General features: G+C 43.5%; 2 protein-coding genes across 2 annotated transcripts in view; both read right to left on the reverse strand.

The window, feature by feature from the left end:
* The window catches only part of OAS2 (2'-5'-oligoadenylate synthetase 2), a 38,397-nt gene extending 18,797 nt beyond the window's left edge, over nucleotides 1–19,600 (reverse strand). The window contains exons 1-2 of the mRNA XM_010342852.3: nucleotides 19,331–19,600; nucleotides 9,046–9,316 (exon numbers count right to left, since the gene is read on the reverse strand). Of these exons, the coding sequence (XP_010341154.2) occupies nucleotides 9,046–9,316; nucleotides 19,331–19,507 (448 nt within the window). The 5' untranslated portion in view covers nucleotides 19,508–19,600. The remainder of the gene's footprint in view (nucleotides 1–9,045; nucleotides 9,317–19,330) is intronic.
* A 3,769-nt stretch (nucleotides 19,601–23,369) lies between these two features.
* Nucleotides 23,370–23,826, reverse strand: part of OAS3 (2'-5'-oligoadenylate synthetase 3) — a 32,470-nt gene continuing 32,013 nt past the window's right edge. The window contains exon 17 of the transcript XR_012518338.1: nucleotides 23,370–23,577. The gene's annotated coding sequence lies outside the window, so the exon portion shown is untranslated. The remainder of the gene's footprint in view (nucleotides 23,578–23,826) is intronic.

Below are 23,826 nucleotides of genomic sequence, written 5' to 3' on the forward strand. Positions count from 1 at the left end.
AAGGTCAGTTGTAGTTTGATAGTACACAACCCCTGCTTAATCGGTCCAAGGTATGGTACCTTTACATAAAACATAATAGGGAAGGATGATTTGGCCCATTAGGTAATAAAGTGTACTCTAAAGTGACTATAATGAAAACGGTATGGTGTTAACCCAAGTCAAGATCAGCAGAACCGAATGAAGGGACAAGAGATGCAATTCTAAATGAGAAAGGGAATACTTCAAATTAGCAGGGAACAAGTGGGTTCTTTAAAAAATTGTTGGTGTTGGCATAATTGGTATACATCTGGAAAAAAGGAAAGTTAGGAAAGTTTATGTTTTACATGCAATATTTTCTGTTATCAAGCCCATCTAGCGAATATCCTATTTCAGCGTGTCAGGGTATAGGGACTTTGAGGAGGCTGGCAAGGTGGCAGCAGGGCCTTGGAAGCTTGGGGGCAGAGGTTGGTTTAATCAACGTATTTCCATTCTTGTTAGCTAAGCTCCACTGTTTATAAACATATTTATTTAGCTTGGCATGGTGGCTCATGCCTGTAATTCCAGCACTTTGGGAGTCTGAGGCCGGTGAATCACTTGAGGCTGGGGGTTTTAGATCAGCCTGGCCAATATGGTGAAACACCATCCCTACTAAAAATACAAACATTTGTTGGGCAGGTAGCAGGCACCTGTAATCCCAGCTACTCAGGAGGTTGAGTCAAGTGAATAGCTTGAACCCTAGAGACAGAGGTTGCAGTAAGCCATAATTGTGCCACTGAACTCCAGCCTGGTGACAGAGTGAGATTCTGTCTCAAAACAAAAGTAAAATAAACACATTTATTGATTGATTACTGTTACTGAAACACCAGGGGTTCGATCTAGGTCCCGCACCAAAAGCCAATGACTGAAACACGAAGTGTGGCCAAGAAGAAGGCTTTAATCAGGTGCTGCAGCCAAGGCAATGAGAGATCAGTCTCCAATCCTTTTCCCTGACAGACTGAAGTTAGGGTTCTGTATAGCAGAGAAGAAACGTAACTATGTGTGGGAAAACAGGAATTAGGGAGGGGTAAGGAGGCAATCATGAGGAATAAAGGATCTGATATTGCATTGTCTGGATGCAGTGACTGATGATTTTCAGTTCTTTGATACATTTTGAGAGGTCTGAGGGTCCTTTTCTGAAGGGGTTTAAGTTAAACAAAGGTAAGTTTCAAGCTTTAAGATGAGAAGAGTCAATTTCTATGTTCATAGCAACAACAACAACAAAAAGCCCCAAACAAACAAAGCCAGAACCAAAACCAAAATGGTCTATGGGACTACTGGGTTTGGTTCATCATTATGCTTATTTTTAGAGATGGAGTCTTCTCTATCACTCAGGCTGGACTGTAGTGGTGCAATCATAGCTCACTGAACCATCAAATATATTTCAAAGCTCAAATGATCCTCCTGCCTCAGCCTTCTGAGTAGCTGGAACCACAGGCATGTGCCACCATGCTTGACTTTTTTTTTTTTTGAGATGGCATCTTACTATTTTGCCCAGGCTGGTCTTCAACTCCTGGCCTCAAGTGATCTTCCCACCTCGGCCTTCCAAAGTGTTGAGATTACAGATGTGAGCCACCACCCTGGCCCATATACACATTTAGATAAATAACCAGGAGAAAACAGCCAGCTTGTTTCTTTCATACACCCCAGTGGATATTTACTGACTCCCTAGACGTGGTTCTGGGCACTCGGCATGCAGGGAGGTTGAGGGAAAGAGCATACTATCTTCCTCCATAATGATAATAAATAGCTAACATTTAGTGTGTGCTTACCCTAAGCCTTTTATGAACAGTGAAACATATAAGCCTCACAAAACCCAAAACTCTTAGCTGGCAAGTGCAATCACAGTTACTAATTTACAGATGAGGATAACGGAAATACCAGCAAGCCAAGCAAGTAAATCGGTACTTCTCCCTTTGGGTCAAAGTCCCTAGGGGGAGAGCTGTGGTGGCACCCAGTGGTGGAAAGAAACGCAGAACTGGAGACAGCCTGCTGGGACCTGGTGTAAAAAATAGGCCAGATTAGTTAGGCTAATATTTGTTTATTTTATTTTATTTTTTAAATCAAGTTACCAATTCCCCTGTAGGTTGCTTTTCTCATCAAGTGACCCTGTTTCCTTCATAAAAGGGAGCCTGTAATAGTTTGGAATGTGCAGCTTTACCACCATCTAGTGGCGCCTTCTGGGTAGAACATGCAGGCAACAGCTTATTTCTCATTTTCACACCAACATGGTGGGGTGGACCCAGTAGAGGGCGCTCTGACCAGGTCTCCCAGCATGGCTCTTGGAACAGGAGGAGACTTTCCGATGAGAATTATGAATGCACCTGTCTCCCACCTTGACTCCAGCCCTTGTTTGAAGCAGGCCCCCACCCCCAACCCTGAGCGTCCTAATGGCCCTGGAAGCTAGTTTCTAGTCTGATTGTACAGCTGGCAGGTGTAGGTGAGTAGTAGGACCAAGATAATAACTCAGGGCTGCCAACCTCCCAAACTGGCACGTTTCCCCAAGCCAGGCCTCCTTTACTGTGAATGTGAGTTATCAAGATGTGTGTATGTCTCCATCTTATCAGTGATGGCTGGGCTAATTGTTCTTCTAGGTTCCTGGTGACCCAGAAATTCCTTAAAACTCTAGGCGGTGGAAGGTACTTGGGTTTAGAAGATCTGGGCTTTTCGCTTTCCCCGCCTGTTTAATGATGGCTTAAGCTTCGGCTTGGGAATTTTCTTCCCCTTCCCTATCCCTCTCCTTTCCCCTCCCCTTCCCCTCCCCTTCCCCTCCCCTTCCCCTCCCTTTTCCCCTCCCCTTTTCCCTCCCTTCCCCCCTCCCCCCTCCTCCCTCCTTTTTTCTTTTTCTTTCCTTTCTTTTCTTTGTTTTTCTTTTTCTTTTGATCAGGTCTTGCTCTGTTGCCCAGGCTGGAGCATAGTGGTGTGATAATAGCTCACTACAACCTTGAACTCCTGTGCTCAAGTGATCCTTCTGCCTCAGCCTCCCCAGTAGCTAGGACTACAGGTGCATGCTACCCCGTCTGACTAATTTTCAATTCTTTTGTAGAGATGGGTTTCACTATGTTACCCAGGCTGGTCTTAAACTCCTGGCCTAAAGCAATCCTCCTGCCTCAGCCTTCCAAAGCGCTGGGATTATAGGCATGCGCCACCGCATCCAGCCTGGAATTGTTTAAGTTTATGATTATATGTGCACCTGTCTTGAGACTATCCATCTCATCCATAAATATATACATACATTCACTATCTATCTGTCCATCCATCTACATGGGTTTGTCATCCATTTTCCTTCCTTCCTTTTATCCATCATGATCCATCTATCCATTCATCCAACAACTGTTATTAATAGTGAACATTGTACTAGAGACCATAGAAGAACAAGATACTCATGATACCTGTCCTCATGGAGCTTCTAGTCTAGAAGAGGAGAAAGCTAAAGAAATTGTTTCCATATAAGTTGTGAAAGGATAATAAGTCTTGGGGCCCCCAAAACCACTCAGGTAAAGGGAAAAGTCAGGCTGAGAACTGCCAGGACAAACCTGCCTCCCATTCTATTTATTCACCCCTCCGCTCACTGAGATAAATGCATATCTGATTGCCTCTTTTGGAGAGGTTCATCAGAAACTCAAAGGCATGCAACTATTGGTCTCTTATCTACCTATGATCTGGAAGCCCACTCCCCACTTTGAGTTGTCCCACTTTGCCTTGAGTTGTCCCGTCTTTCCAGAGCAAACCATTGTTCATCTTACATGTTCATCTTACATTGACTGATGTCTCCTGTCTCCCTAAAATGCGTAAAACCAAATTGTGCTCTGACCGCCTTGGGGACATGTCATCAGGACCTCCTGAGGCTGTGTTATGGGCACACATCCTCAACTTGGGCAAAATAAACTTTCTAAACTAACTGAGACCTGTCTCAGATATTTGGGGTTTGCGAAGTGATAAATCTCATGATTCAGAAAGCACAAATTGCTACTATGTGGGAAGTGGATCTAACCCAAACGTACAGAGCCCGAGGACTTAAAGGATGAGCTGGAATTATCCAAAAATAAAAGGCTGGGGGAAATATGTTCCAGGCAAAGGAACAATATGGGCCAAAGTCTGAAGTTGAGTTAACACCATGTGGGTTTGAGGAGCTCAGGGAAGGCCAGAGTGGCAGGAGCATAGAGAGTTAGTTGGTGGTGAGTGGTACAGCTGGGGAGGTAAGTAAGCAGGGGCTGCCAGATCATAAAAATCCTGTCCTGCTCAGGAGTTTGATCCTTAACCTTGTAAACCAAAAATAAAATTCTAAGCCTTCCCAACCAGCTGAATGAAACCCTCTCTTGGTCAAGGGGAACCCCCAAAGAAACCTGAAAAACTAGATCAGGTCCTGAGCGAAGGAGGAGCTCGGACATACCTCATTATACTCTCCTCCATTGGGAATTCAGGCACAAATGACGGACATTCACATTAAAATAGAGATCCCAAGACCAGGTCTCTTTGTAGCAATAAGACACCACATTCCAACCTAACTCTGGTGTAGCATCGCATGACAGATAACAGGCCCTAAAGGAAATCAAAAGTATTTTACCCCCAAATATGTTTCTTTAACATGTTTTGGAATGGTCCTGCAAAGCTGTGTCATCTGGAAAAATTCACATTCTGTGGCAAAGCCCCTCCCCCTTCCAGGTCTTTTTCTGATTCAGGAGAGATTTCAACTAATAGTCTAACACCTTTAAGTTCTGATAAGAGATATTTACCACCTATCCTCCCTGAAACCTGCTACCTGGAGGCTTCATCTATATAATAAAAACCTTGGTTTCCACAACTCCCCTTATCTTAACCTGAACTCCTTCCACCAACTGCTAGTCAGGAAATCTAAATCTTTTTTTTTTTTTTTTTTTTTTTGAGACAGGAGTCTTGTGTTGCCGAGGCTGGAGTGCAGTGACATGATCTCAGCTCACTGCAACCTCCACCTCCCGGGTTCCACTGATTCTCCTGCCTCAGCCTCCCGAGTAGTTGGGACTACAGGCACGTGCTACCACGCCCGACTAATTTTTCTATTTTGTAGTAGAGATGGGGTTTCACCCATCCCCCATGGGGGCCACGCTAGTCTCAAACTCCTGACTTTGTAATCTGCTTGCTTCGGCCTCCCAAAGTGCTAGGATTTCAGGCATGAGCCACTGTGCCCAGCTAGGAAATCTTTATAACCATCTTTATGACCTGGAGGCTCCTGCTTTGAGATAGCTTCCCTTTCCAGGCTGAACAATGCATACCTTATGTGTGTGCTTTATGTTTCTCCCTGTAAATTCTGTCCCCCTAGACTGTATAAAACAAGCTGTAACCTAGTCACCTTGGGCACATATTCTCAGGAACTCCCGAGGCTGCGTCACAGGTCATGGTCCTCACAGCTGGCTCAGAAAAAAACCTTTTAAAAATGCAATGAAGCCGGGCGCGGTGGCTCAAGCCTGTAATCCCAGCACTTTGGGAGGCTGAGGCGGGTGGATCACGAGGTCAAGAGATCGAGACCATCCTGGTCAACATGGTGAAACCCCGTCTCTACTAAAAATACATAACATTAGCCGGGTATGGTGGCGCGTGCCTGTAATCCCAGCTACTCGGGAGGCTGAGGCAGGAGAATTGCCTGAACCCAGGAGGCGGAGGTTACAGTGAGCCGAGATCGCGCCATTGCACTCCAGCCTGGGTAACAAGAGTGAAACTCCGTCTCAAAAAAAAAAAAAAAAAAAAAAAATGCAATGAAAAGCCATTAGCAGCAGAGTGTGTGACACGATGATATTTGTGTGTGGAAAGAGAGCACCGGCTGCAGCGTGGCGTGAGAGAGGAGGCGGGGAGACAGTTAGGAAGCCATTGCCACATCCCTGGAGTGACACTGACTAGGGAAGTAGCAGTGGGACAGGAGAGACGTGAAGCAGATTTAGGAAAGTTAGGCAGAACCGGCAGGGCTTAGCGATGGGCTGTTAGTGGGGAGGTGGGGAGCTGGAGATACAATCTCGGCTTAGGTGTATGAACAAAAAATAGAATTTGAAGCCCCCCCAGTCACCTGAATGGACCCCTCCTCTCAGCAAGGGCATTCCAAAGTTGACCTGAAAACCCAGTTCAGGCCGTGATGGGAAGGAGGAACGGGACATGCCTCATGATACCTTCTTCCCTTCCCTTTTGGAATTAGTGACAGAACAGACTCTTGCCTGATAAGAAATATTCACAATCTATTCTCTCTGAAGCCTGCGACCTGGAGGCTTCGTCGGCATGATAAAACTTTGGTCTCCACAACCCCTTATCATCATAACCCAGACATTCCTTTCTATCAATGATAACGCTTTCAATCAATTGACAATTAGAAAATCTTTAAATCTACCAATGACCTGGAGGCCCCACTTTGAGTTGTCCTGCCTTTCCAAACCAAACCAACGTACAGCTCACATGCATTGATTGATGTCCCATGTCTCCCTAAAATGGATTGTATTAGTCTGTTCTCATGCTGCTAATAAAGACATACCTGAGACTGGATAGTTTATAAAAGGAAAGAGGTTTGATTGACTCACAATTCCACGTGGCTGGAGAGACCTCACAATCATGGTGGAAGAGCAAGGGACATCTTACGTGGGGGCAGGCAAGAGAGAGCTTGTGCAGCGGAGCTCCCCTTAATGAAACCATCATACCTCGAGAGACTTATTCCTTATCAGGAGAACAGCATGGGAAAGACCCGCCTCTATGATTCAGTTACCTCCCACTGGGTCCCTCCTATGACACATGTGAATTATGGGAGCTGCAATTCAAGATGAGGTTGGGTGGGAACACAGTCAAACCATATTATGTATAAATCCAAGCTGTACCCTGACCACCTTGGCACATGTCATCAGAACTTCCCGAGGCTAAGGTTAAGGATGTCATGGGCACATCCTTAACCTTGGCAAAACATACTTTCTAAATAAATTGAGAGCTGTCTCAGATAATTTTGGTTTACAGGTGATAGTGTTGCTGGAAAAGGGCGTCCTGATTCAGACCCCAAGACAGGGTTCTTGGATCTCATGCAGGAAGGAATTCAAGGCAAGCACAGAGTATGGCGAAAGAAGCAAATTTATTAGAAACTATTTTGTTACAGAGTAGGGCATCCTCGGAAAGGAGGAGGAATGTGCCATTCTTTGTTAGTGTATTTGTTTATAAGAAATTATAAGGGGCTGTAAGTAAAACTGGAATGTGCAGATGTGCTCACTAGAGGTAGGAGCCATTGGTGCTGTTAAATCAAGTTTAGCCTAAAACTGCCTTCTTACGTATATTAAGTTGGGCCTAAGATTTCCCTGTACATGGTGAACTATAACCTAAATGGATGTGTAAACAGACTGCGACCTACTCTTGTGCCAGTCACTGAGTTTTGGTCAATTAAAGGTGACCAGCTGTTCAAATCTTATTCAAATAAGGCCAATGCTGAGCGATAACCAGCCTGGCTGTTTCTGGACCTCATTTTCACTTTCAGTACATTATTTTCCTTTTCCTGTCCATAGATCCTCTTCCACCATGTGGCTGTGTTCGAGACTTTCTGAACCCACTGTGGTTCAGGAGGCGTCGAGATTCATGAATTGTCTGCTCAGTTAAACACCATTCAATTGAATTTGGTTAAGAATTTTCTCCGTCTTCTTCTCCTTCTTTCTTCTTCTTTTTCCTCCTTCTCCTCCTCCCCCTCCTCCTCCTCCTCCCCCTCCTCCTCCTCCTCCTCCTCCCCCTCCTCCTCCTCCTCCCCCTCCCCCTCCCCCTCCTCCTCCTCCTCCTCCTCCTCCTCCTCTTCCTCTTCTTCTTCTTCCTTTCTTTTGTTGAGATGGAGTTTCACTCACGTTGCCCATGCTGGAGTGCAATGGCGCGATCTTGGCTCACTGCAACCTCCGCCTCTTGGTTTCAAGCGATTCTCCTACCTCAGCCTCCCGAGTCAGTTGCTGGGACTACATGACTGCACCACCATGCCTGGCTAATTTTATATTTTTAGTAGAGATGGGGATTCTCCATGTTGATCAGGCAGGTTTCGAACTCCTGACCTCAGGTCATCCGCCTGCCTCAGCCTCCCAAAGTGTTAGGATTACAGGCATGAGCCAGTGCACCCAGCCCAAGAATTTTCTTAACAGTAGTATCAATGACCACTAATCCTTCAACCTAAGCCTGCTCATTAATGTTGCCTTTAAGTGGGCTGCACTTTTAGAACATCTGGACATTCTGTAGGCTTAGTGGGAGATGTTTTGTATGGCCATAAATATTCTGCAATTATAACTGGTGGTCAGCTTAGACTGTGGCTATTTTCAGACCCAAGTGTTAAGGCTGTAGGTTCCTTGTGAGTGCCTAGCTACTAGCTTTAAGATGGAATCACTCTGGCCATCTTTTATTAAACCAGAAGCCTGGTAAGCAGAGGTTACTTTAACAGTAAGCAAGAGTGTGGGAATGTCTGCTGAGACAGGAGACACAAGACATGGTCAGGTCTTGGAGATTTAAGAGTTGGGTTCAAGGCACCCCTCAAGCTTTGGTAGTCATCTATGGAAGGTTGTTGTGTTGATTTTGACCTGGTAGGAAGGCAGACTTCAGATACTTTTCCCAGCTGGACTTTTTCCAGATGTTTGCCTCATCCTCTCACTGTAATCAATGTTAACTCTGGTCAAAACCCAGAAGTGTGATCTGTGGACCAGCATCATCATCATGAAGCTGGCTAGAAATATGAAATCCTGGGCACCGACTCAGACCTCCTGAGTCAGGATCTGCAATCTAACAAGGTTCCAGGTGATTTATGTATACAGGATGGCTTAAAAGGCTCTGCTTTAGATTCTAGAATCCAAAACATTTTCTCCAAAGACAATCAGGATATGGGGGAAAAGTTAGTTCCAGAGAAGAGACAGCGAGTCCAGGGTAGAAGGGATTCTTCTCTCCTGAGGGTTTATGGTCTCCTGTTTTTGAAAGTAGCAGTGGTATCTATCCCACCCACAGCCTAGAGGATGCACAGGGCAGTTTGGCACCCCCTTTTTTTGCTTTTCTCCCACAACACCCAGGAATGCTTACCCAGAGCATTGAAGGCGGCCAGCACCTCAAAAGAGATTCTCTGATCTTTTATGAACACTTGGATGGTGAACCCATCATGGGACATCTGGATTTCAAAATTGTCTTTCATCAACTCTGTGAACGAAGCTACGTTCAGCTGATGCCCAATTTTGATGAGGTTGTCACGTTGGCTTCTCTTCTGATCCTGGAATTGTTTTAAGTCACTGAAGAAGAGGACGAGGGTACCATCAGAGTCACCTCTTAAGACTGTTTCCCGGCCATAGGAGCCACCCTGCCAGTGACAAAAAAGCAGATGTGAGTCTCTAGACTCTGGGGTCACAGGGATCTCTAGCAGGCAGTGGTATTTCTCAACTCAAGCAAAAGCCAAAAATGTCACCATTGTCTTTTTTTTTTTTTTTTTTTTTTTTTGGAGTCTTGCTCTGTTGCCCAGGCTGGAGTGCAATGGCACAATCTCAGGTCACTGTAACCTCCACCTCCCAGGTTCAAGCAATTCTCCTGCCTCAGGTTCCTGGTTACAGGCGCGCACCACCACACCTGGCTAATTTTTGTATTTTTAGTAGAGACGGGGTTTCATCATGTTGGTCAGGCTGGTCTCAAACTCCTGACCTCATCATCTGCCTGCCTCAGCCTCCCAAAGTGCTGGGATTACAGGCGTGAGCCACCGTACCCGGCTTATGGTCTTAAAATTGAGTGGCAGGTATCCATTTGTCCCACAAAGACCTGATTGGGATGCTCATAGTAACACTTTTCATAGTAGCCCCAAGCTGGAGGTGACTCAAATGGCCATTGACAATAGAAAGGGATTGAACTGCCCCACCTGCCACCACTGGCAACTGTGCTTACTGTCTCAGGGCCTGAGGATAGGATTGCCCCACCCACCATTGTTGCTGGTGCCTGTGCACCTCATCTGGGGGTCTGGGGATCAAACTGTCCCACCTGCTGCCAGCACCTGCATGCATCATCAAGAACCTGACGACAGGCTCACCCCACCTGCCACCAGAATCCACATGGGCTGCCCGGGGCCAGAAGATTGACCCATCCTGGGTCTTCTTTACTTCTGAATGATAGCTTTGATGGGTATAGTATTCTTGTCTGAAAGGGTTTTTTTTTTTTTTTTTTTTTTTTTTAATTCCACTCTGAGTATATCATCCTATTCTCCGCTGCCCTGTAAGGTTTCTGCTCAGAAATCTGCTATTAATCCCTTATATATGTGACTTTATACTTTTCTCTTGCTATTTTCAGAATTCTATCTTTCTTTTTGACTTCTGATAGTTTGACTATAATATGCCTTGAAGAAGGCCTTTTTGGGTTAAATATATTTGAGAATCTTTGAGCTTCCTGTATCTGAGTGTCTAAATCCCTTGCAAGACATGGGGAGTTTTCAGCAGCACAGGCACACATCATCCAGAGGCCTAAGAATGGGCTCACTCCACCTGCCACATGTGGTGACCACATGTGTCTCCCAAGGGTCTGGGGACCAGTTTATCCTGCTTGCCATCACTGATGCCTGTGTACAACACTTGAGGGCCTGAGGGTTGACCTGCTGCTGCCACTTCCACACAGTCCCACCTGGAGACCAAGGACCTGCCTGTTCATTCCACTGCTGTTACCACTGGCACCTGAGCGTGTCATCTTGAAGTCTGAAACCTGACCCACCTCGACTCACCAGCATTGGCACCCATATACACTGCCTGGGACCCGAGGACCAGCATGCCTGGCACACTGTTGCCACCACTGGTGCTCAAAGACCAGCCTACCTGATGTCCCTGTCCTCAGTACAGCCTTTCCACAGACTTCATTAACCATTACAATGTCAGCCACCGAAGAACTCACAGATGACATTGATGCAAATGAAATCATATGGAGACTCCATTACTGTGCCCACACAGAATCAAAGCCAAAGTACTCCACTCAAACAACACTATAAACACATCTATAGGAAAACATCTTCTTATTTTATTTTTATTTATGTATTTATTTTTTTTAATTTTTTTTCAGAGACGGGGTCTCACTGTGTTGCCCAGGCTGGAATGCAGTGGCTATTCACAGGTGCGATCCCACTACTGATCAGCATGGGAGTTTTGACCTGCTCCATTTCCAGCCTGGGCGGGTTCACCCCTCCTTAGGCAACCTGGTTGTCCCCCGCTCCCAGGAGGTCACCATATTGATGCTGAACCTAGTGTGGACACCTGATCGGCATAGCGCACTACAGTCCAGAACTCCTGGGCTCAAGCAATCCTCCCACCTCAGCCTCCCGAGTAGCTGGGATTACAGGCACACGCCACCACGCCTGGCTTTTCTTTCTTTTTTTTTTTTTGAGACAGAGTTTCGCTGTTGTTACCCAGACTGGAATGCAATGGCACGATCTTGGCTCACTACAACCTCCACCTCCTGGGTTCAAGCAATTCTCTTGCCTCAGCCTCCCAAGTAGCTGGGACTACAGGCACGCACCACCATGCCCTGCTAATTTTTGTATTTTTAGTAGAGGCAGGGTTTCACCTTGTTGACCAGGATAATCTCGATCTCTTGACCCTGTGATCCACATGCCTCGGCCTCCCAAAGTGCTGGGATTGTAGGCATGAGGCTTTTTATTTATTTTTTTTTAGAGACAGGGTCTTGCTCTGTCACCTAGGCTGGAGTGTAGTGGCACAATCACTGTAACCTCAAGCTCCTTACAAGCAATCTCCCTACCTTAGCCTCCTGAGTCACTGGGATTATAGCCATAAGCCACCATGCTCAGCAGAGAAAAATGTTTTTCCCTATGAAAGTCAATAAATAAAATTGGAGACTGTTACATTAGCTGTGCTGATATCAATAAAAGGGCACAGAAACCTGAAAAAGCAAGGAAACATGTCACCTCCAAAGGAACATATAATTCTTTAGTGTAAATCCTAAAGAAAATTATATCTATGCAATGGCTAAGAAAAATTCAAAACAATGATATTAAAGAAATTCAGTAAGACACATGAAAACATAGATAAACAATACAAAGAAATCAGGAAAAATAATTTATGCTCTGAATGAGAAACTCAACAAAAAATAGATATTATCAAAAAGAACCAAACAGAATTCTTGAAACTGAAGAAATCAATGAATAAAATAAAACACAACTCAGTGCTCTAATAATAGACTAGATCAAGGAGAATAATTTCTGAATTTGAAGACAGGTCTTTTGAAATAACTCAGCCAGACAAAAGGAAAGAAAAAGAAATAAAAATGAGTGAAGAAAGTCTATGTGCCATATTAGTCATCATAAAGCAACCAAATATTTAAATTTGGAAAGATCTAGAAGAGATGGGCAAAAGCATAGAAAATCAATTTAATGAAGTAATAACTGAAAAATTCCCATGTCTTGCAAAATATTTAGACACCCAGATCCAGGAAGCTCAAAGATTCTCAAATAGATTCGACTCAAAAAGGACTTCCTCAAGGCATATAATAGTCAAACTGTCAAAAGCCAAAGAGAAAGACAGAATTCTGAAAATAGCAAAAGAAAAGTATAAAGTCACATATATAAGGGAATCCCCCTCAGATTAATAGCAGATTTCAGAGCAGAAACCTTACAGGTCAAGAGAGAATAAGATGATATACTCAAAGTGCAAACAACAACAACAACAACAACAACAACAACAACAACAACACTCTTTCAGACAAAATTCTATACCCAGCAAAGCTATCCTTCAGAAATGAAGAAGAAATAAAATCTTTCCCAGACAAGCAAAAACAGAGGGAATTTATCACCACTAGACTAGTTCTAAAAAAAAAATGCTTAAGGGAGAATTACATCTGGAAGCAAAGGGATGAAAACACGCAAAAGTATAAAACTCACCGGTAGAGCAGATACACAAATGACAAAGAGAAAGGAGTCAAATGTTATCATTACAAAACCCCCACCAAATTGTAAAGGTAAGCAATAAAGAGAAAGAAAAGAACAAAGGATGTTCAAAATGATCAAAACAAATAACAAAATGACAGGAGTAAGTTCTTACCCATTAATAACAACCCTGAATTAAACAACACTTTAAATTCTCCAGTTAAAAGATATAGATAAGCTGAATGGATAAAAAATAAGGTCCAACTATATCCTGCCTCCAAGAAACTCACTGCATCTGTGAAGGCACTTACAGACTGAATGTGAAGAAATGGAAAAAATATTCTACACAAATGGAAACCAAAAGTGTGCAGGAGTGGCCATACTTGTATCAGACAAAATAGACTTTAAGCCAAAAACATAAAAAGAGACAAAGAAGGTCATTTTATAATTAATGATAAAGAAATCAATTCAGCCAGAGGATATAACTGTGTGTATATATGTATATAAGTATATATATACACATATACACCTATATGCCTATGTATATACATAGGTAGGAACACCCAACAGTGGAGCACTGCGATATGGAAAGCAAATATTAGAGCTAAACAGAGAGACAGACTTCCAATACAATAATAGTTGGGAACTTCTTCTCTCTTTTGGTATAGGACAGATCATGTTGACAGAAAATCAACAAAGAAATACTGAACTTAGTCTGCTTTATAGTCCAAATGAACCTAATGAATATTTACAGATTATTTCATCAGCTACAGAATATACATTCTTATTAGCACAGGGAATGTTCTCCAGGATAGACACTATCTTAGGCCATAAAATAGGGCTCAACAAATTTTTAAAAATTGAAATACTGTTAAGTATCTTCTCAGAACACAACGAAACAAGAGGAACCTTGGAAATTGTACAAATACATGAAAATTAAACAACATGCTCCTGGACAACCATTGGGCTGATGAAGAAATTAAAAAGGAAATCAAAATTTCTGGAAACAAATAAAAATTGAAATACAACATACCAAAACCTAAGGGCTACAGCAAAGTTTGAAGCAATAAATACTTACATAAAAAAAGTAGAACAATTTCAAATAGCCTAACAGTTCATCTCAAGGAATTAGAAAAGCAAGAACAAGGCCGGGCATGGTGGCTCATGCCTGTAATCCCAGCACTTTGGGAGGTTGAGGCAGGTGATCACCTGAGGTCAGGAATTTGAGACCAGCCTGACCAATATGATGAAACCCTGTCTTTACTAAAAATACAAAATTAGCCAAGTGTGGTGGTGCATGCCTGTAATCCCAACTACTCGGGAGGCTGAGGCAGGAGAATCACTTGAACCCAGGAGGTAGAGGTTGCAGTGAGCTGATATCGCATTACTGCACTCCAGCCTTGGCAACAAAAGTGAAGATATGCCTCAAAAACAAAAACAAAAAAGAAAAGCAAGAACAAACCAAACCTAGAATTAGTAAAAGGAAAAAAATAATAAAGATCAGAACAGAACTAAACAAAATAGAAGCTAAAAATTACAAACAATTAACAAAATAAAAAGTTGGTTTCTTAAAAAGAAAAACAAAATGGATAAACCACTACTCAGACTAAGTAGACTGAAAAAGAGAGAAGACCCAAGTAAATAAAATCAGGAATAAAAAAGGAAACATTGAAATTGATACCACAGAAATACAAGGGATCATTAGAGACTATTATGAACAACTATATGCGAACAAATTGGAAAGCCCAGAAGAAATGGATAAATTTCTGAACACATAAAACCTACTAAAATTGATCCAGGAAGAAACAGGAAACCTGAACAGACCAATACTGAGTAAGGAGATTGAATCATTAATAAAAAGTTCCTCAACAAAGAATAGCCCATGACCAGATGGCTTTACTGCTGAATTCTACCAAACTTATAAAGAAGAATTAAAACAAGTTCTTCTTAAATTATTCCAAAAAGATTGAAGAGGAGGGAATTATCCTAACTCCTTCTATGAAGTCAGCATTACCCTGATACCAAAACCAGACCAAAGACAGAAAAGAAAACAACAGGTCAATATCTCTGACGAACATAGATACAAAAACCTTCAACAATATACTAGCAAACCAAATCCAAGAATCCATTGAAAAGGTAACACATGATCAAGTGGGATTTATCCTAGGGATGCAAGGTCGGTTCAACATGTGCAAATCAACAAATGTTGAACATTTATTGCACATCACATCAGCAGAATGAAGGACGAATCATATGATTATCCTAGCAGATGTAGAAGAACATTTGGTAAAATTCAATATCCCTTTATGCTAAAAACCCTCAACAAATTAGGCATGTAAAGAACATCATACCGAATGGGGAAAGGCTCAAAACCTTTCCCTTATTCTGAAAGTTCTAGCTTGAGCAGTCACGTAAGATAAAGAAATAAAAGGCATCCAAATAGGGAAAGAAAAAGTCAAATTGCTCTTTGCAGACCACATGACCTTCTATACAGAAAAACCTAAAGACTCCACAAAGAAAACCTCTTAGAACTGATAAATTTGGTAAAGTTGCAGTATACAAAATAAAAATACCAAAATCAACATACCATACCAAAATACCAACATATTCTACACATCAATAATGAACTAGCTGAAAAAGAAATTAAGAAAGCAATCTTTTTTATAATATTTAACAAAAAATACCTAGGAATAAATTTAACCAAGGAAGTGAACAATCTCTACAATGAAAATTCACAAAACACTTATAAAAGAAACTGAAGATGACATAAGCAAATGGAAAGACATCCATGCTCATGGATTGGAAGAATTAATATTGTTAAAAAAACCACACTACCCAAAGCAATCTACAGAATCAATGCAATCCCTATAAATACCAATGACATTTTTCACAGAAATAAAAAAATCCTAAAATTTGTATGGAACCACAAAAGATCTCAAATAGCCAAAAGGATACTGAGGAAAAAGAACAAAGCTAGAGGCATCACACTACATGACTTTAAAATATACTACAAAGCTATAGTAACCAAAGCAGCATGGGATTGGTATAAAAGGAGACATACAGACCAAAGGAACAGAGTAGACAACCCAAAAACAAATCCACATATTTACAGCTAACTGATTGAGAAAGCACCAAGAACACACATTGGGGAAAGGATACTCTCTTCAATAAATGGTGTTGGAAAATTGAATATCCATATGCAGAAGAATGAAACTAGGCCCCCATCTCTCCTCTTATTAAAAATTAACTCAAAATGGATTAAAGAATTAAATGTAAGACTGGAAATGACATAATTAATGAATCAAGCAGAAGCGTAATGCTTCAGGATATTGGTTTATGCATAGATTTTGTGGCTAAGACTTCATAAGCGCAAGCAACAAAAACAAAAATAGATATTTGGAATCATATTAAATGAAAAAGCTTCTGCACATCAAAGGAAATAATCAAGAGTGAAAAGGCAAGCTGCAGAATGGGAGAAAATATTTGCAAACTATTTTTCCAACAAGGGTTTAATATCCAGAATATACAAGGAGCTTGAACAACTCATGTCTAAAAAAACAACCCATCTCATTAAAAAGCAGGCAAAGGATCTAAACAGACATTTCTCAAAAGAAGACATACAAAATGGCCAATGGGTATATGAAAAAAATGCTTGACATCACTTAATCATCAGGGAAATGCAAATCAAAACCACAATGAGATATCATCTCACTGCAGTTAGAATAGCTATTAACAAAAAGACAAAAAATAACAAGTACCAGCAAGGATTTGGAGTAAAGGGAATCTTACACACTGTTGGTGGGAATGTAAATTAGCATAGCCATATATGGAAAACAGTGTGGAAATTTCGCAAAAAACTAAAAATGACACCATCATTAGATCCAGCAATCCCACTACTAGGTATTTATCCAAAAAAGGGATAACTGTACCCCTGTGTTTATTGCAGCACTATTCATAAAAGCCAAGATGGGGAATCAACCAAAGGATCCATCAGCAGATGAATGCGTAAAGAAAACGTGATATGGATACACAATGGAATACTATTCAAGAAGAATGGAATGCTGCATTTGCAGCAACGTGGATGGAACTCGAGGTTATTATGTTAAATGAACTAAGTCAGGCATAGAAAGCAAAGACTGCATGTGCTTAATCACAAGTGAAAGTCAAAAAAAGTTGATCTCATGGAGATAGAGAGTAGAACCATAGTTACCAGAGGCTGGGAAGCGGAGGAGGGAATGAAGAAGTTTTTTAATGGATACAAACATACAGTTAGATAGAAGAGATATATTCTGGTGTTTGATAGCACAGATGGGGTGATGACAGTTAACCGTAATTTATTGTATATTTCAAAATAGCTAGAAGAGAAAATCTGAACTGTTCTCAGCACAAAGAAATGATAAATGTTTGAGGTGATGGATATCCTAAGTAGCCTGACTTGATCATTTCACGTTGTATCCATGTGCCCAAATAGCACATGTACCCCATATAAATCTGTACAACTGTGTAAAAATTAAAAAAAAAAAAAAGGGCCGGGCGCAGTGGCTCAAGCCTGTATTTCCAGCACCTTGGGAGGCCAAGGCGTGTGGATCACGAGGTCAAGAGATCGAGACCATACTGGTCAACATGGTGAAACCCCATCTCTACTAAAAATACAAAATATTAGCTGGGCATGGTGGCACGTGCCTGTAATCCCAGCCACTCAAGAGGTTGACGCAGGAGAATTGCCTGAACCCAGGAGGCGGAGTTTGCAGTGAGCCGAGATCACGCCATTGCACTCCAGCCTGGGTAACAAGAGCGAAACTCTGTCTCAAAAAAAAAAAAAAAAAAAAACCCAGTAGAATGAACAAATGTGGTATATTCACACAATGGAATTCACGCAACAATGAAAACGATAAACAACTGCGCCCCACAACATCAATTTCGTAAACATCATGGGTCAAGGAAGCCACGCAGGAAAGCACACAGAGCACAGGATGCCATTTATATAGGGTCCCACATGCATCCTGGTTTACATTCCCAGTTTTTGTTCCAAAAGTCCCACATCCCAGGAAACACCTCAGTCCTGGACAAACTGGGATTGCTGGTCACCCTGTATTTGTAAAAAGTTTAAAAACCGGCAAAACGCGTCTTAGAAGTCAGGAGACCGCTTGGCTGGGTTTGGAGGTACTGACTGGATTGCGGGCCCAGGGCTAGTGGGGGTGCTGAGAATGTTTTGTTTCTGGATCTGGGTGGGGGTTACACAGTTACATTGGTTGTGGCTACCTAGCAAGCTGGACACTTTGATCTGGGCACTTTTTCTGTTTTACTTCAGTAAAGAAAAATGTTAACACTATTGAGAGGCAGGTTGGTCTAGTGGTTAAACATGCATGCCCTCGAGCCAATTACCGAGGCTTAAAATCCCAGTTCTGACAACAGCTATTAGCCAAACTCGCCTTAGCTTCCTGATCTGGGCCGGACTGGGGACACCTGTGCCCAGATTTCCTTAATGCGGTACTAGCAGGTGCCTGCAAAGGGTAGAGACCAAAAAGCATCGCAGCTGCAGAGAAGGGACACCAGCTGCACTGGGAGGAAGAGGATGCTATTGGGGTATCAGGGCCCCCACGCCCCAATTCTAGGGTCCTGGCACCTCCCCAATCCCCCTTCCTCCCCAGAGGTCCAGAATTTTCAGCCTCAGTCCTGAGATTTGTGTCCACAAAACCAAATATTTCTTTTCTTTTTTTTTAAAATTTTTTAAATTGCATTTTAGGTTTTGGGGTACATGTGAAGAACATGCAAGATTGTTGCATAGGTACACACATGGCAGTGTGATTTGCTGCCTTCCTCCCCCTCACCTGTATCTGTCATTTCTCCCCATGCTATCTCTTCCCACCCCCCCCCATTTCCCCCCAACGGACCCCAGTGTGTAGTGCTCCCCTCCCTGTGTCCATGTGTTCTCATTGTTCAATACCCGCCTATGAGTGAGAACATGCGGTGTTTGATTTTCTGCTCTTGTGTCAGTTTGCTGAGAATGATGAAAACCAAATATTTCTAACTGACGAAAGCCACTTCTTGCTACAGAGAAACCACAGGGCAACCCGGGGAGCTGGATCAAAGTTCTCCGGCCTCCCTAGGTTTATTCCTCTGGGCGGGGGAGAGGATAGAAGAAAATCACAGTGAGTGATCACAGTGAATTCACTGAGCACTACGCACCAGTCTTTTGCTAAGAACATGAGGCGCTCAAGCCTGACAATACTCTGAAGTGGGTACTGTGCCTCTCCCCATTTTACAGATTCAGAGACTAAGGCACAGAGAGGTTAAGTAGCCTGCCCAATGTCACACAAAGAGCCTGCTCCAGAGTCTGAGACTCCCACACTACGTCCCACCCATGTGTGGACCTCGCACATAATAGGCACTCAGCACCCAGTGGCTCGGCCTTGCTTTGGCTGTGGAATCTCCTGCCTCCCAGAGCCCCAACCTCAGCCCTGGACTCACGATGGCCACTCCCTGCACCAGGGGGAACCGCACGGGATCCTGCAGGGCTGCACAGATGGTGGTCACCATCCAGTTGATTGGCTTCTGACACTCTTCATAGGGCTTCAGGTGTTTGTGGATAAACGAATCCAGCTTCTGAGCAGGCACCGAGGACAGCTGGGACTCCCCATTTCCCATGGCTCCCAGCTGGCTGCCGACAAGACCAGACAGTGAACGGCAGGAGGAGAGGCACAGGACTTCTTGATGCTGCCTGGAGCCAGGAAACTGAAACTGACTTCTAGAGGCCTCTCCCCGCCCCCTGCAGTGAACTTCCCAGCTCCCGCCTCCGGAGCAGGGAAACCAAAACTTACTCAAGCTCAGAGCCTCTGCCCCACCCATTGCTCTGAGATTTACCGACCCTTGCACCGCAGCAGGGAAACCAAAGCTAACTCAAGCTCAGAGGCCTTTCCTGTCCCCTGCAGCGTGGTGATCAGCCCTTCAGGGGCTCCCCAAAACTTGAGGTTAACTAAATAGACTCTAGGACCCCATTGTGAGGGCCTCATACCTGCTAGACATCTGTCCTTGAGCACGTCACCTGCCCGCTTTGTGCCTCAATTTCCCCATCTGTAAGCTGGAGAAAAATCGCAGCTCTCTCATAGGATTAGCCTGATGATTATATAATACCTACAAAGTGATTAGAAGCAAGAGGCAGAGGTCATCTTTTGAGGCTCTGTCCCTTTCTCTCTGTTCTCAGGGGCCAGGGAACTCAGATTCAGGGAGAGCAGCAGAGAGGAGAAAGAGACCCAGAGAGGAAACTGACTTGCTAAGGGACACACAGCAGAGCAGGGACCTAGCTGGACTCAGGTTTTAGTCTGTTTCCGGGTAAATACAGGCCCCAGGGTGGTCAGTGGGTGGGAACCTCTGTCTGTCCAGTTTCTCAGCACACTTGCGGACAGCTGCAGGACCGCATGAGACACTTGGCCGTCTCCGCAAGGGCAAGAAAACACGCCCCAAGTGCATGAGCCAGAAAGGAGACAGACATGCGATTCCTACACCCAGAGCTTTGAAAACGAAACTCACAGAGGACTTTCAGCCAGCTGCCTTGTCCCAGCAATAATAATTCACAGAGAAGGCAAAAATCCCTAAGATGTAAGGGGAACCAGGGCCCTTCCATGCTGGGATGGTTAATTTTATGTGTCAATTTGGCTGAGCCCAGGAACCCAGATATTTGGTCAAACATTATCCTAGATCTTTTTGTGAAGGCTTTTCTTTTCTTTTCTTTTTGAGATGGAGTCTTGCTCTGTCGTTCAGGCTGGAGTGCAGTGACGCAATCTCGGCTCACTGCAACCTCTGCCTCCCAACCAGGTTCAAGCAATTCTCTGCCTCAGCCTCCTGAATAGCTGGGATTACAGGTACCCACCACTACACCTGGCGAATTTTTGTATTTTTTGTAGAGATGGAGTTTCACCATCTTGGCCAGGCTGGTCTTGAACTCCTGACCTCATGATCCACCTGTCTTGGCCTCCCAAAGTGCTGGGATTACAGGCATAAGCCACCGTGCCCGGCCCTGTGAAGGTATCTTTTAAGATGAGATTAACATTTACATTGGTAGACTTTTTTTGAATAGAGTGGATTATCATCTGTGAGTGGTGGGCCTCATTCCAGCAGTTGAAGGCCTTAATAGAATAAAGACTGAGTTCCCCCAAGGCAGAGAGGGTTCTGCTGCAGACTCCTTGGCCTCTACTTGCAGCAGCAACTCCTTCCTGGCGCTCCCACCTGCCAATCTACCCTGCCAGTTTTGGATTTGCCAGCCTCCACAATCACATGAGCCAATTCATTAAAATAAAGATCTCAACATAAATATCCATACACTGTTGGTTCTGGAAAACCTTTATTAATGCACATACTTATTAAGGTCCTTCCCCGCCCTTACTCACTTTTACTGCAACACTGAGAGGTAGGCAGGCTGGGCGGGAGTAGTCTTAAGGCTCCTTTTTCAGATGAGAACATGGAGGCTCAGAGAGGTGGGAACATTTGCCCACGATCACACAGCTAGCACAGTGTCAGGCTAGGTTCTAACACTATGTAGAAAGTCAAAAGTTCCTCTTCAAAGTTTCCCTTCTTGTTAAAGAATAATAATAATAGATATTCAGAATAATAGTCTCTTTTAAAGACTAATTTTCTTCAAAGTCTTCTTGCTGTTTGCTAGTAACTCTTTGTTAAGCCCTAGCCCATGCAGCTGTTAGATATAAAGGAATAAGTACATTCTATGTCCTTGTACATTCACCAAGATATTAATGTTATTACTTTTCTAAGTCCTTTTGCAAGCAACTTCCTCTCCCTTCCTTACTTGAATTTCCTTTTTTCCCTTTTGTTCTCTATTGCTTTTATCTATTTAAGAAAGTTTTAAGTTGTTAGCCAATCAAGTTTTAGTTTAGATTGTGAGGTCTGGCTCCAACCAACAGAGACCAGACACCACAGTAAAGACCCAATGTGTAAATAATAAATATTCCTGCCTGTTCCTTTGTTCAGTGTGTTCTCGTGGCAAGATTGCTGACGAAGAGCACCCTGGAGTAGACTGGAATGGTCATAGCTCACTGCAGCCTTACCTTCCCAAGCTCAAGCAATCTTTCCACTTCAGCCTCCTGAGTAGCTGAGACTATAGGCATGCACCACCATGCCTGGCTACATTTTAAAATTTTTTTGGTAGAAACAGGAGTTACTATGTCACCATGTTGCCCATGCTGGTCTTGAACTCCTGGCCTCAGCGATCCTCCTGCCTCAGCCACTCAAAGTGCTGAGATTATAGGTGTATTTTGATTCCTGAACCATTTGAGTGCATGTTGCATGTTGCATGTTTTATATCCCTTTACTCCCAAATGTTTCAACCTATATCTCCTAAGAATAAGAACATTGTGTTACAGAAGCACAGAACAATGGTCCAATTCAGAATTTTAGCATTGATACAATGCCATGATCTCTTATAAGAGATATAATAAATATACATATTTATTATAAAAAAGATATAATATTTATATAATTTATATAATACAATAAATGTATATATTTATTATATAAATATTATATAAATATATATTTTGAGACAGGGTCTCACTGTAACCCCAGCTGGAATATAGTGGCACAATCTCAGCTCACTGTAGCCTCAACCTCTCAGACTCAAGTGATCCTCCTCCTGCCTCAGCCTCTTGAGTAGCTGGGACTACAGGCACACACCACCATGTCTGGCTAATTTTTGTATTTTTTGTGCAGGTATGGTGTTGCCATGTTGCCCAGGCTGGTCTCGAACTCCTGACCTCAAACAATTTGCCTGCCTCAGCCTCCCAAAGTGGTAGCATTACAGGCATAAGCCACTGAGCCCCACCATAAATATATTCTTATACCGAAAATTTTTACCAGTTATTCCAATACTCTTCTTTATAGCACCCCCTCCACACACATACACACAATATCTAGGCTCAAACATGGCCTTTAGCTGACATATGTGACATGTAGGGAACCAGCCCCACATCACACCCATGGGTACCCTGATTTTGGTGGTGACAAAAGAATGAGAAAAAGACAGATTGAGAGAGAAAGTGGGACAGGGGGCCATCACTCATTACCGGAGGAGACAGCGGAGGCCCGAACTCTGATCATCCACACTATTTATTGATTACAATGACTGATCTATAGGGTAGGGGTGGAGTGATGGTGGGGACAGGGTGATGGTGGAGCGAATCAATGAGCTGGAAGAGAATCAGTGAGCCGGAACTGGCATGCCATCCAAAGGACTGATAACAGTGGCAGTCTGGGAGTTTCACCAAACAAGAACACGTGTTATCTTTAGCTTATTATCTATGTATAGCTGGTGGGAAATGGGCCTTACTAGGAGCCGACAAGTCTGGCTACATCATAGTGCTACGAAGCAGTTTTACGTCCTTGAGCACAATGTTTCTGGTAACAGAGCCGAGGTCACCCTGCACCGGAACATGAGGATGGAGAGGCTTTCCTCCTCAGAGGCCTCCTGCGGCCCTCCGCAGCCTGCTGTTCCTTGTTTATGTGTTACTCAGAACCAGTTTACGTAGGCACTCTGTAAGTCCTTTCTCTTTTGCTGCCTTTCCCAACAGTGACAGACGTGTTTCCTGGGAAGCCCACAAGAAAGCAACGGTGATGTTTTTACTCGGGGCGGTTCCCTCAGTGTTCATTCTTGAAGTATTTTGATGGTACAAGTTGGGTAGTTCTTTGGCTGTGGTCCATCTAGTCTGTCCCTGTGAAAGCCAATATTTAACGGTCATCTCCATGTTCGGCAGCCCAGACCCTCCTGGCCAATCCTGGGCCCACTCATGGTGGGCACTGCGTCCCCTGATGGGAGCTGTCTCCTGGCCTCTCTTACTCCACGGTTAAATCATCCCCTTTGCTGTCTGTGAACCTAGCTCCCAAAGGGCCTCGCCCATCATCCTGGGATGGCATCTCCCGCACAGGAGGCTCTCTGAGCTTCTCTGTGATGCCAGCTGGTG

This window comes from Saimiri boliviensis, chromosome 7, assembly GCF_048565385.1.
Source record: "Saimiri boliviensis isolate mSaiBol1 chromosome 7, mSaiBol1.pri, whole genome shotgun sequence".
Taxonomy (NCBI): Eukaryota; Metazoa; Chordata; class Mammalia; order Primates; family Cebidae; genus Saimiri; species Saimiri boliviensis.